This window comes from Vespula pensylvanica, chromosome 1 (assembly GCF_014466175.1).
Source record: "Vespula pensylvanica isolate Volc-1 chromosome 1, ASM1446617v1, whole genome shotgun sequence".
In the NCBI taxonomy this organism is placed as follows: Eukaryota; Metazoa; Arthropoda; class Insecta; order Hymenoptera; family Vespidae; genus Vespula; species Vespula pensylvanica.
The window spans coordinates 12,177,645-12,190,739 of NC_057685.1; the positions used below are offsets into that span (position 1 = coordinate 12,177,645).

Genomic DNA, 13,095 nt, shown 5'->3' on the forward strand with positions numbered 1-13,095 from the left:
TCCAAGTATAATTAATAAAGAGATGCCTAAGGAAAATAAATATCTTTGGGATTTTTTAAACCATCATCCCTTCGATTGGAAGCGTGGTAAAATCGGATTTTACATAGTTTTATGTTAGGTTAACAATTAATAATCGAATTAATAATTAAGTTGGAACTCCAATATTACAAGCCGAAATGATTCACGATGGATTTTCTTATTTTATAATATTATAATCAATATCCTAAAAAGAAATTCATTTGCGGCTTTGTTATGAACAATCAAACGCGAGTTAACTTTTTAAATTTCAAATTTCCCTAGTTCCTTTAAAAAAAATTTCAAAGCGACATTTACTGTATGAGAAATAAATGAAACTAGTTAAATGATTTCAGCTGTCACAGAAATCATTCATCTTTCGTTTCTATATCTTATAAAGTCGGAACTTCAAATTACGTATAAAAAAATGTCACAGTAAATAAAAATCTAAAACTCGAAAAAAAAAAGAAAAAGAAAAGAAAAAAGAAAAAAATGTTCAATCGATCCTATTACCAGCGTGACAAATTAATGGAGCATTCACATCCCATCCATCGATCTCTTCAGTCGATTGAGTCGCTCTTTTTTGTGCGTTCAAGATAATAGAACTATGTCTAGGACTGCTAGGTGCAGATCTACAAGTAACTTGAAGTATCGCTGGTGTACCAAATCGAAGATTTTTCATGCCAGCTCTTAACAGATAGGAATCATTGTCGAAAAGGAGACTGTTATCTAGTTGAAGATCGTTTAGTTTCTTTTTACTTGGATCAAGTGGATGTTGCAAAAGATCCGATTGACTTTCACAAAGTTTCTCTACACATGGACAAGAATTGCTACTCGATCTCCAATTTTCTATACAAGCGGCCTTCATTAAAGACGAAGATGATGATTTTGGTTTGCAAGGACTACTGTCGACGATCGATTCCAACTGGTTGCTCGTTCTGGTACATTTTTGATCCAGCTGATCGGAGCTAGCGAAACGTAAACGTTTCGGTGACTCGCTTGAACATCTCATGAATGTAGATCTCACGAGAGATTTGTTTTTTAATGAACTTCGTGGTACAAGTGGATCGATTGTATTCGTACGTTTACCATTCATTGCATTTCTACGATTCGTTCTTTCTTTCCTACGTTCTTCTCGAGACACTGGATCCTCACCTATCAGCCAGTAGGTCAATCGATCACCTTTACCTTTCATGGAAACTACACCGCGTTCAATTAGACTAAATCCACCTAGCTCGTCCAACAACTTTTTCGTCTCGCTACTACAATGGATTTTTAGAGCTGAAAATATTAATAAAATATTAATTTTCATTACTTATCATCGTGTCTCATCGATAGTAAAAATTATTCTTACGTGATCCCGTTGATTCCATACGACTGGCTGTGTTTACAGTGTCACCAAAAAGACAATATCGTGGCATTTTTAAACCAACGACTCCAGCACAAACAGGACCTACAAATTAAATATCTATCCTGTTATTTTATTACTCTTATCAACTATTATTTTATTCGATACTCATTTATTATTACAATTATCTATCATTTAACATTATCAGAGATATAAACTGTCGAAATGTTAATTGATTTTCTTTTTTTCTTTCTTTTTTTTTTTTTCTTTTTAAATTGTTTACCCGAGTGAATTCCTATTCGAAGTTGCAATTTATCCAAAGGTCTATGACGTATCGTGAATTGTTTGATAGCATCTAAGAGACACAAAGACATACTGGCGATTTCTGCAGAATGTTGAATGCCGTTTCTTATCGGCAATCCACTTACCTAGAAACGAATAAATTATTGAAGAATTATTTTCAATAAAAATATTAATATTAATTTATCCATAATTTAAATAATTTCATTTGCACTTACAACCATGTAAGCATCGCCGATAGTTTCGACTTTGTAGACGTCGTAATTTTCTATCGTTGAATCAAAACACGTATATAGGTCGTTTAAAAAGTCCACCACCTAAATATATCGTATTACTCCGTAAAATTATTTATAATGATACAATTGATGAAACGACGAAGATGAATTCACCTGTAAGGGTGTACTTTCGGCTGACATAGAAGTAAATCCAACGATATCACTGAAGTAGATCGTGACACAATCGAAACTCTCAGCTTCCACTTTGTTTCCACGTTTTAATTGTTCGGCCACGTATCTTGGAAGCATCTCGTACAACAATGCATCTAAAATTTGGATTAAAATAAAATCTGATTTTCATTGAAGTCTTCTAAGAGTTAAACCTGTTTTCTTTTTTTCTTCTGTCAATTGATCAGTTCGTTCGTCCACGAGAGCTTCGAGATTATTTGCATATTTTTCCATCATTGCCATCATGTTGTCAAATATATTTGGTTTCCTGTAATACAAACCATATAATGTAATATTCGGTTTGATTCTAAATAAGAAAAATTTTTAATGAACTCACATGCCCTTTCGTAAAGGTCTTAATTTGTTCCTTATTATCTTAAAATCCGGTCGATTTTCTGGATCTTCAGCCCAGCATTCCAACAAACAGTCACGTACAAAATCAAAAGTGTTCTCTAGCTGTTCCAACGGTGGTCTGAGATGGGAAAAGACAAGCTAACAGGTAAAAACAGAATTGCTTGAGCATTTCAACTATCAGAAATAATGAAGACTCGACTCGTGACGACTTTAAAGTTCTACCTGTATGGAGGATTTGTTGTATCTCTCGTTATTATTTTCTTCAAAATTTCAGGAGCAGATGATTGAGTTATACCGAAAGGACCGTGGCGACCTTGAAGCTCGTAAAGAACTATAGCAAAGGAATATACGTCTCCTCTTTGAAAATCTCTCGCTGATGGTTCATCGAGACCAGTCGAACGTAATAATTCTGGTGCTCGATATAACAATCCTATATAACAAGAAAACGTTTCGATTTACGTTTATCGTTCGAAAATTGTATAATAATAATAAGGAAAAAAAAATAAAAACCAAAAAAAAAAAGGAAAAAGAAAACTCGCCGACAAGTTGAACACAAAATTGCATTTGCATGGAATTTGAAATCAGTCTCAGAAAGTACCGTGATATTTTTTCATAACGTCACTTGGCTCACATTCGGCGTCTCGTTTAAATTCGCGAAGCCCAAAATCCGACAGCTTTACGACCCAACGAGAATCCACGAGGCAGTTTGACGTGCTGAGCGATCCGTGATATTTTATGACAGACTCATGAAGATAAATCATACCCTGAAACACGGGAAGGAATATTTTAGACGACGAGCGGAAACGACTATTCTATTTTTTTTTCTTTTCTTTTCTTTTTTACATTGTGAATAAAAATTGATGAAAATGTACCCTTATAATGTCACCGACCAGCGACGCCATGAACATGTTATCAAGCTTTATATCCTCGTTTTCTAAAATATCCTGAAAAAATATCATCGTTCGATTAAAGATTTTTACAAATTTATAGATTTATTTAATTACAGATTGACAAGATTTTTAAATATGTAATGAATAATATTCCAAATAATTGTTAATAATAGTTTTAATAATAAATAGTTTTAATCATTTTCAAATTTAATAAAAATCTTTAAAATAATTTTACCTTCAAGCTGCCACGTGCACAATAGTCAACGACGATACATATATTTGGAGGATCGGTGCAAGCACCGATAAAGGCATTTAAATTATCGTGTCTCAAATCTCGCATCTATAAAATATAAATCGATTTAGTACACTCTATATTAAACACCATTGAAATATTTCAAGGAAAATAATAAGAATAGAAAAATTGGGATCAATCAATTCAATTACTATTTTCAATTCCTTCTTCATCTCTCGTGTAATCTCGATCGATTTCTTTCTTATTTTTTTAATGGCAAAAATTCTTCCTTTGTAAACACCGATTTGTGTATAAATCATGGAATAGCGAAAATCAGCGTCAGGATTCGAGCTTAAAGATACTTGACTCGTTCTCACTATCGGTTGCGTCGTCGACGTCTGAAAAATCGAAAAAGTATAAAAAGTAAATCGACTCGATTTCGGAAACGTGTGATCTTATCAAGCATGGAAATCCAACAGGAAAATTCGAAGAAAATCCTTTTTGAATTCTCTGTTTCTCTCTTTCTTTTTCGTTCTTTTTATCATTGAGCGCGAAAAGGTAGTGTACTGTTCGAAGATGATCGAGCTTACCTTAGAATTGCATTTGACTGAGATCTCGTTGGATGCTCCATTTTCATCCTTTGCCTCTTTGATCTGAATATCCTTGTAGTTTACCTTCCAAAGCAACGAGTCCAACTCTTGTTCGTATTTCCAATTTCTATATGGAACTAATAGTACTACGATGATGATTAATAGTAAGCCACCTGCTATACCACCGATTATCTCGATCGTGTAAGCTGTAACATTTCAATGGAAATTAATTCGAACGATTTGATTAAATCAGTAATTATCGTAATATAAATTCATATAATTGAATCTATTCTAAGTTTTTTAATTTTTATATCGATTTTTAACTTTAGTATATTAGATTAGATAAGCTAATTATGTTCTTATTTCTTTTCTATTTAAAATTATTTACTTGTAAAAATATATACACGTATATTTCTATAGAAATTATAGGTACAAAATGAAAATTATTTTTCTTTCGTTTTTCTTTCTCCCTTAACTTTTGACAATCCCAATTATCCTTTCAAGGGTCTTCTATTCTTGTAAGGTTTTCTATTAAAACTTTTTCTATGTTTCATTTCATTTCTTACCTTGATAATTTAGAACTACGTATATACATAAGATAATCGTGCTCTCATTTCATCTCTTTTTAATCAAATCAGTTCAGAATTATTTACATACGTAATATAGACTTTAGTGATAAAATGTAGTATAGACTTTACTGATAAAAAATAAAAAATTTCTTTTTGCTTTTCTTTTTCTTCTATTTTTCAGAGTAATATTTATTGAATGATATTATTCGTTGTACAACCCTCACGTAATATGTACGTTTTTTTTTTACGAGACGACATCGATCTTATCTTTCCTCTCTGTCTTCGATCGAATGCCGTTCGTCATGGTACAATTTACATATGTAGATTTTTAGGGCCGGGCGTTAAACTTTACGACGCGTTCTCGAACGATCGATTTGTTGGCTACATCGTTGTCGGCCATGAGTAATACGCATGGATGATTTTAAAAGTTCGACCAAAAGCCAAAGAATGGTAATACGAAAATAAAGCTTCGTTTGCATTTTCACGATGCAAAAAACAGAAAGGGTTGAAATTATCGTAAAATTTTGAGAAAATGCGATCTCGAACGTGATTTCTATTCTTGTCTTTTTTTAAATAATTTTTCTGTGATATCGATTCTTTTTGAATGCTTGTAAATAGTTTGCTTTTAGAACGAAAAAATCAATGAAAATATAAATGATGTAAGTATAATATAAAGTGTGTGATGTCAAATGTAATGTAATACAAACTCGTATAAAATCGATTTTTTCAAATATCTGGGAATATTCGAATTTGAAAGAAAGAAATCAACGAAAATGGAAACAATAGAAATAAAACTTAAAATATATATAATGTAAAAAATTAAAGTACCAAGTGAACCATTTAATATATATGCATTCACCTAATTAACAATTTTCTTTCTTCAAAATATTTCTCATCGATTGTACTTCGAATATTTTGTTTTTTTCTTTTATCACATATTTTCAAACTGTTAATTATTACAATATATATATATATATAATTTATGTTACCTATATAAAATATAAAATATTAAATATACAAAATGTACATATATATACATATATCATGTACGCACATTTGCATTTTTCGCCATGATATCCGCAATACGGTTCCGAGATAGGTGGGCCATCACCGACCCAAGATATTTCTCGTGTTAATCGAAGCTTCTAAGAAAAAAAAAAAAAAAAAAAAAAAAAGAAGAATAAGATATTTAAAAGAATGTAATTTTTATTAAAATGATTTTCATTTTTCGCACACTTACAGGCAAATTTGATCCTTCTTCTTTACCAACGAAATATGCGATAGGATAAAGACCATAGCCTTTGTTAGTTTGATTGTCCAAAGCAATCAACGTGTAATTACCTTCGGCATCTCCATTCTCGTCCATATATACCATGTAGCTGTGAAATAATAAAATATAAAATATTTTGTAATATTTTGTAAAAGATTTGCGAAGAGAGTTAGGTATGCTTGGTTAGCTTCTTGAATCGAGATTCGAATTAATGTTTTTTACCTTTCGAATAATTGCTCTGAATCATTAAAGTTATTCAGGCCTTTATGTAAAATTTCTCACGAATGTTTACTTATTAAAAATGGGAATATTCGCTTCTATAATATTCAAGATAAAAATGATTAACAGGAGAGAAGGAGGAGGCGAATATAAAGAAATGTGGGAGTAGATGATAAAGATGAAGTAGAATCTAATGCGATACGATCTTGATATTAAGATTTGATATTAAAATTGAAGAAAAATTCTATTTCATTGGATCAAATGTAACTTATTTTTAAAAACCAATGACGACGAGGTGTTCAACATTTTTTATATAGTTTTTTGACATAATCATCTTACTAATAAACTTTGCAAGGTAGTATAGTATGTAACAATTCTATTTATTTGATCAGTATTCTTATTAATTAATGGTAAATATTTTGTAAAATAAATGATCAATATATACGAATATTTTGATCAGATATATTACCTATTAATATTTTATTATCAATACTAATCAAATGTTTATAAGTACTTTTCTAATAAATAACAGCTGGTATGTAATATATAATATTATATTATATACCTACATATAAATAGATATGGACGTACCCCATAGCACTGCGATAATGAACTCCATGTAGGGCAGTTACCATTTCTCTTCCGTTTCGTGGGTCACGATTTTCCTTTAATGCTCTCAATAGTGTCATTTCATAAAGATGTACGGCATCATAAAGGTAAGCCGTCTCCGGCACTATCTGCCTTATAACGGAGAATGACAATTACGTTTTCGATTTGTTAGACAAAAATAATGTACTTAACTTATTTAATCTATTAATATTATATATATATATTTTTATTTTTTTTATATATGTTCTTTTTATTTACTTGATCAAGTATGAAGAAAAATGAAAGAAAATTTGTCTCTAATAGTCACCTGAACTAGTCCATTAACTCTTAACATTAACAATGGGTTGGTGAAGTTGAAGGGTGGTTTCTGCCTATAATCATTGATTAGTTTCGTGAAATTGTCGAAGTCAATCGGCGCCGATGCAACGATGCTGAAGTAATTGCGATAAGCTTTAAGAATGGAATAATCCTTTATTCTATCTTGATATAATCCACGAAGATATTTGTCTGGCTTCTGTTCATCGTATTGATCGAAGTTAATTCCAACTACCCAGTATTCTCCTATAACGTGAAATCCATAAGAGGATGATTCGTATTTAACTAGCAAACCTACATTCATTAAATTGAGCATATAATTAATTAATGAATTATTATTATGATGATAACGATGATGACGATGACGATGACGATGATGATGATGATGGTGATGATGATTATTATTATTATTGTTATTATTATTCTTATGAATTATAATCGCGATTATTAATGATGTGACCTATAATAACTATAGTCCCAACTATTCTTTGATATACATATGTACCTGAATATCTTACAGCGGATTTATACCTTTTTCCAAGAGCTTCCTTTTGTCGAGTGCCATCAGGAGACCCATGTGCTCGTCGTGATTTCCTAGAATCACGTAAACTGTAAAAAAAGAGAAAAAAAAAGAAGAAATCAAAATTAGTACGTATGACATTTACAATTGTTCTTTGAATAATAAAGTATTCGCAGATATCTAATCGCAAAATTTTGTATCCGTAAAGTTTATTTTTCGTTCGTTCAACATTAATTACGTATTTCCTACCATTCGAGTAAAAACGATCATGTTCGAAAACACGTGGCCAGTTTATTTTTGGAATAACGATAAAATCAAATTATAAATAGACGTGTGACTAACGATACTCGAGAGTTATATCTATTCTTATCACGAAAACTCGGTTGCACGAAATATCGTACATAAGATAGAGATGCGGGTTATTCCCCTTTCTTCACGTGAGTGAGAAGCCTTGTTCTATTCGTCGAATAAATCAAAGAATTTTGATGCGGGTTCTCCGGTCTTTGTTCTTGTTCAATCGATAGGAAAAGAAAATGCGTGTCATTTTTGTCGACGGGAACGACAACCCAATGAAAATAATTGGATTTTCGATGAAGACATCCTCTTGCTTACGACCAACGAAATAATTAAGTCGTAAGGAGAAAGTATTGTACGAGTTATGTGGGACGTCATCGATCCTTTCGATTCGAACGACGTCGAACACGTTACAAAACGTTTTTCGTTAAAAAAATGCTTACGCATCATGACGAAACGAAAAAGGATCTTGTTCCTCTTGAACTAAGTTAATCGCAAATATATTCGTGAATTTCTTTCTCTTTTATTTAAATTAGAAGATATTAGAAATCGATCGAATAGTATAGTTCGATTCTTGAAAGGATCAAGATTTTTCTTTTTTCATACTTTTTTTTTCTTCTTAATGTATAAGATATACCATGTTTACCGTGTATAATGTGACTAATTGGAAATTTATTGCTAAAGATTTATATAGTTAAAATGTTTTGAAATAATTTGTAAAATTATTCCCAAATTATCTTTTTATTTTGACAAGTTATTTTCCGCGCACTGCTATCTATCTTTTTAATGTACTTAAAATTACTTGTAATTTTTTTATATCGTTATTATAGAGTTATTACTGTTAAAATAAGTAAATAAAAGAAAAAGAATCGAGGAAAGTGAGAAAGAAAGATAGAGAATGATTACAGATTATTACATTATAAGATTTACGTTTGTATATATATTATATTAAAATATATTTTGTTTCACTTACTTCGAGTCTCCCGATAAGTTTCTTTGACAATTTCATCAAACGGATTCTTCACATTTTGCATTAAATAATAAGGATCGTTCCAGCAACGAAGAAAATTGACCGTAATTCCATTATTTTCCAGAGACGATAGGATCGTCGTTCCGATAGTTGACATTTTACTAAAATCGACCAATGACGAGTTCATATACATAAACGTCACCTGTAACCCATAAAATAAGATTTATGGAAAAGGAAAAGAATTTTCTCGATAATAATATCGTAAAAGAACTAACCTTCGTCCAATTGAAAGCTTTTAAAACGGAAACAACGGATTTTGATATCTGTGTATCGGGTGGTCGAGTTCTGGCGAAAGTTGGAAATTTATTTTTATCAGAGGTTTCGTGATGCGTGCAGAACTGAAAAAAGATATAATTAAAAAGTAATTTACTAATTGTAAGATAAAAATGATTGATATTAATTAATCTGTCGAAAGATAGGAAAAAGATATTGCAAATAAGAAAATGTAAAAAAAAAGAAGACTATGTTGTAGCAATGCAAACTAAATTAGTTTTAAAGATTCATATTCGGATTCTAGGTTGAGTCTATTACTAGATTACGAAAGAAGAGATAGATGATGTTAACGTGCAACGATTGGTTGCAGCTGTTTAACGAGATACAAAAACGTACCACGAATAAATTTTCGAATTTATCATGAAGGGTAGGAACCAAAAGAACACGTCAAAAGAGTGTCCCGTCATATTAATCATGGATTAAATATAGAAAAGATTCATTCTTCCGTGAACGAGTATGAAGAAAATTTTCACAATTAATTGCACTGCCATTAGTTTTTCTCAAAATCACTGAATGAAGTTAAATCATTCGTGAAATTTTAATGAGAACTATGAATTTCTATTCTTTTTATGAGTTTCTATTCGAAACATTGAGAATCTTGGTAATTTTTTTCGATGTTTCCTTATATAGAATATTTTCTTATTCACCGAGAAGATAATTAAATAAATTACTGTAATTATTTAATTTTTTTGTAATATAAAGAGGTTCATCTTTTATTCGTAATATATCAATAATCACATTTTTCATATTAACAATGTTACTTACGATTATAGTAATATAAAAAAATATATAAAAAGTTGTTAATTAATCGATTGATGTTCGTAAAAAATTCGAAAAATCGACTTACGTTTTTTATTTTTGTGAAATTGATTGTGAAATCGTTTCCGAAATATTAATGAGTAGAATTAGGATGATTAGCATCCTTTTTATCAGTGAACGAGCGAACAAAAATAAATCTAGACTTAATAAGGATTCAAATGTTTTCCATGATAAGTAAAATCATTCAACCAAAAGGACGAGGAGAAGTTTATCGCATAAAATGTGTCGTAACGTCGACTCTTTGCATTCGTATTCTTCCGAGGAACGAGAATAATTTATTTCTCTTGGATGGCCCTCTCTCTCTCTCTCTCTCTCTCTCCCTCTCTCTTTCTCTCTGTGTTTGTCTCTCTTTCTCTCTACCCTTCTCCTTTAAACGGTAGCTTTAAACCGCACATTGCAACATCGGATCACGTCGAGCGAAAAACGATCGAACGAGCAAAACGCGGAGAAGCGTCCGTACGATCGCTTGTAATTCTCTCTGTTTCTTTCTGTTTCTCTCTTTCATTCTTTCTCTTTATCTCTCTCTCTCTCTTTCTCTCTCTGTTTCTCTCTTTCGATTTAAGTGGAACAACCTGAACGGATGCTGGCGTAAGAATGATCAATTGTTTCGAAGAAAACCTTCGATTTTTGTTCTATCGCCGACAGAAAATTCTCTTTCCAATGCAACGAGATTGACGTAACAATCATTATTTCTAATATTAAAAGAATTTTCTTCGGAGAATTCTTAGATTAAAAGAAATCTCTAAATTTGATATCTTTAATCTATTGATTATCGAATTATTGTCATATGTAACACCATAATTTCTATGACATTAATTTCTTCGATAAATTTATTTAAATTCTTTTTTGAAAAATATAAAAATATGAAGAAAGTCACGATGACCTTTTTTAATTACAATAGCAATTTTAACATAAATTAATTTCTTTAAATATTGTTTGTTTCTTTCGATATTTTCGATATTTGATAGTATTTGTTGAAGAAGAGTCAAAGATCAGAAGAAGAATGTTTCAAGGATAAAATATTTTCATTCTTACGTATGATATCATTGGAAGATTGAATGCAGCAGCCATTTTCCCTTCGTGAATGCAAGTCTCTTGTGGACCGATGTAAGCACTGACATTCTTTTTCCAGAGATCAGCTGTCATCAATATGCTGGTTTCCTCGTCGCCATACGTCTCGGCGACCAAAAAATCGAGCTTATGACCTTGTCTGCCGAGTTCTCCTGCATTCACCTATCGTAATCAAACGATTCAATGTAAATATTGTTTACGTAAGATGATATCTTTGCAATATGAATTTATTCTTTTGTAGAATAAATTTCAATTGATAATAATAAATGTAGTAAAGAAATAAATTAATTAAATATCAGTTAAAGATAATAAGTTTAGTAGAAAAGTAATGTTACAAATAAAGTTCTTTTATATAAATTTCGATTATATACTCACGGAGATGCGTTATTATTTGAAGAAAAATTAATATATTTATTGAAAACATTCTTTTAATATTTGTATTTATTATATACGTAAATAAGGAATAAATAAGTTCTTGTAAATAAAAAAATAGTAAAGTTATAAAAGTAATACTATCTGTTCCATATTTCGAAATGTATTTTTTTCTTCTTTGTTTCGTTCATAAGATAAATTAACGTCAACAGAACTCGTTTAATGAAATTACCTCTTCGACAGCGAGAGTGATGGCGCCGGATATCCGAACACCCGGACGCTCGTATTCTCCATCCCCTGGACGTCGTTTCGAACCGGTGATGTATCCAAGGGTGAATGTCTCCGCATCGACACCTTTGCCAAGCAAAACGTGGATCGCTGTCAATAAGAGACACACTCTCTCCACGTTTCCCAGTAGCATGCCCAGTCACGGAACCTAGACACTCCAACCGATATTATTAGTTTTTCTCTTTTATAATTTTAGACAGAATAGACGATTTAGAATTATTAAGAAAAATCAACTGTTTTGTGATAATACAAAATTTGTTAATTAAATCGATTATATTATTTTGTATTATTATTATTATTATTATTTAATTTTTTAATTAAATCGTATATTATTTAGTTTAATTATTCAATTGAATTAATTTACTCAGTTTTGTAAAAGGACATGTATAGAAACGATCTCTATTACTATCCGTTGAGAAATATACTTGATTATTTGCTTTTCATTTTTATTTCTTCTCACCAAAAGTTTGCCAGGAAATATTTGATTTTCTTTAGGATGAACGTTAAGTCGGTTTACAGAGTTTTGATTTGAGAAATGAATTGTCGTGAAAGCAAATATCTTTATCGAAGAAAATCTTGATTAATTATTCTTCTTCGACATGTTTCTCTCAAGTGTAAACGGAAATACTATTCGACGATGTCAGAAGTTAGTAAATGTTATCTTTAAAAATATCGAACGATCGTGACGATATATTTATTTAGTATATATGATACTTTTCCGACGTAAAAATGAATTTAAAAAAACTAGAAATATCATATAAAAAACGAAATGATATGTAGTATGAATTTAATTCAAAGTGTTCGAGATTTTTTGCATTGCGTAAAAAAGATCGATTACGTAAAAAATATGAAAAATAAAAGAAGAAAAAAGAGAGAAAGAGAAAATAGGAGATCTTGTTTATCGATGAAATTTATATTCATATCGTTATCTTGACAATGATTGGCGATTGGTCGGAACGATCTGGATATCGGTTCGATGATTTGCAAAAGAATCTTGCCAAGAACGGTATATTTGCGAAAGTGACGACTACTTATCACGTTGGTAATGGATAAAAGCGATAAACCACAGGTGGTCGCAATAAACGCCATCGATCTCCCGTGGTGTCTCGACTACTTCCCTTTTTCTCGGCTTCTTTACTGCTGGCAGTCGGTGAAATGAAACAACTCAACTGTTTTTGTTTTTCAACAAAAAAAAAAAAATAAAATAAAATAAAATCATTATTTTCCTTTTCTTTAACAACTTCGAAAAGAAATCTTGTGTTAAGGGTTATTAT

General features: G+C 30.9%; 1 protein-coding gene across 1 annotated transcript; it reads right to left on the reverse strand.

The window, feature by feature from the left end:
• Nucleotides 1-246: 246 nt before the first annotated feature.
• Nucleotides 247-11,954, reverse strand: LOC122629078 (guanylate cyclase 32E). Its single transcript, XM_043812098.1, has 22 exons — nt 11,766-11,954; nt 11,126-11,323; nt 9,214-9,336; nt 8,942-9,140; nt 7,686-7,763; nt 7,147-7,400; nt 6,822-6,967; nt 5,982-6,120; nt 5,796-5,886; nt 4,173-4,378; nt 3,795-3,980; nt 3,586-3,690; nt 3,333-3,404; nt 3,059-3,224; nt 2,683-2,890; nt 2,444-2,578; nt 2,262-2,374; nt 2,053-2,204; nt 1,882-1,980; nt 1,647-1,791; nt 1,370-1,468; nt 247-1,296 (listed from the first exon to the last, which is right to left on the reverse strand). The coding sequence occupies exons 1-22, from the start codon at nt 11,952-11,954 to the stop codon at nt 512-514; spliced, it is 3,888 nt and encodes a 1,295-aa protein (XP_043668033.1). The 3' UTR covers nt 247-511.
• Nucleotides 11,955-13,095: the final 1,141 nt, after the last annotated feature.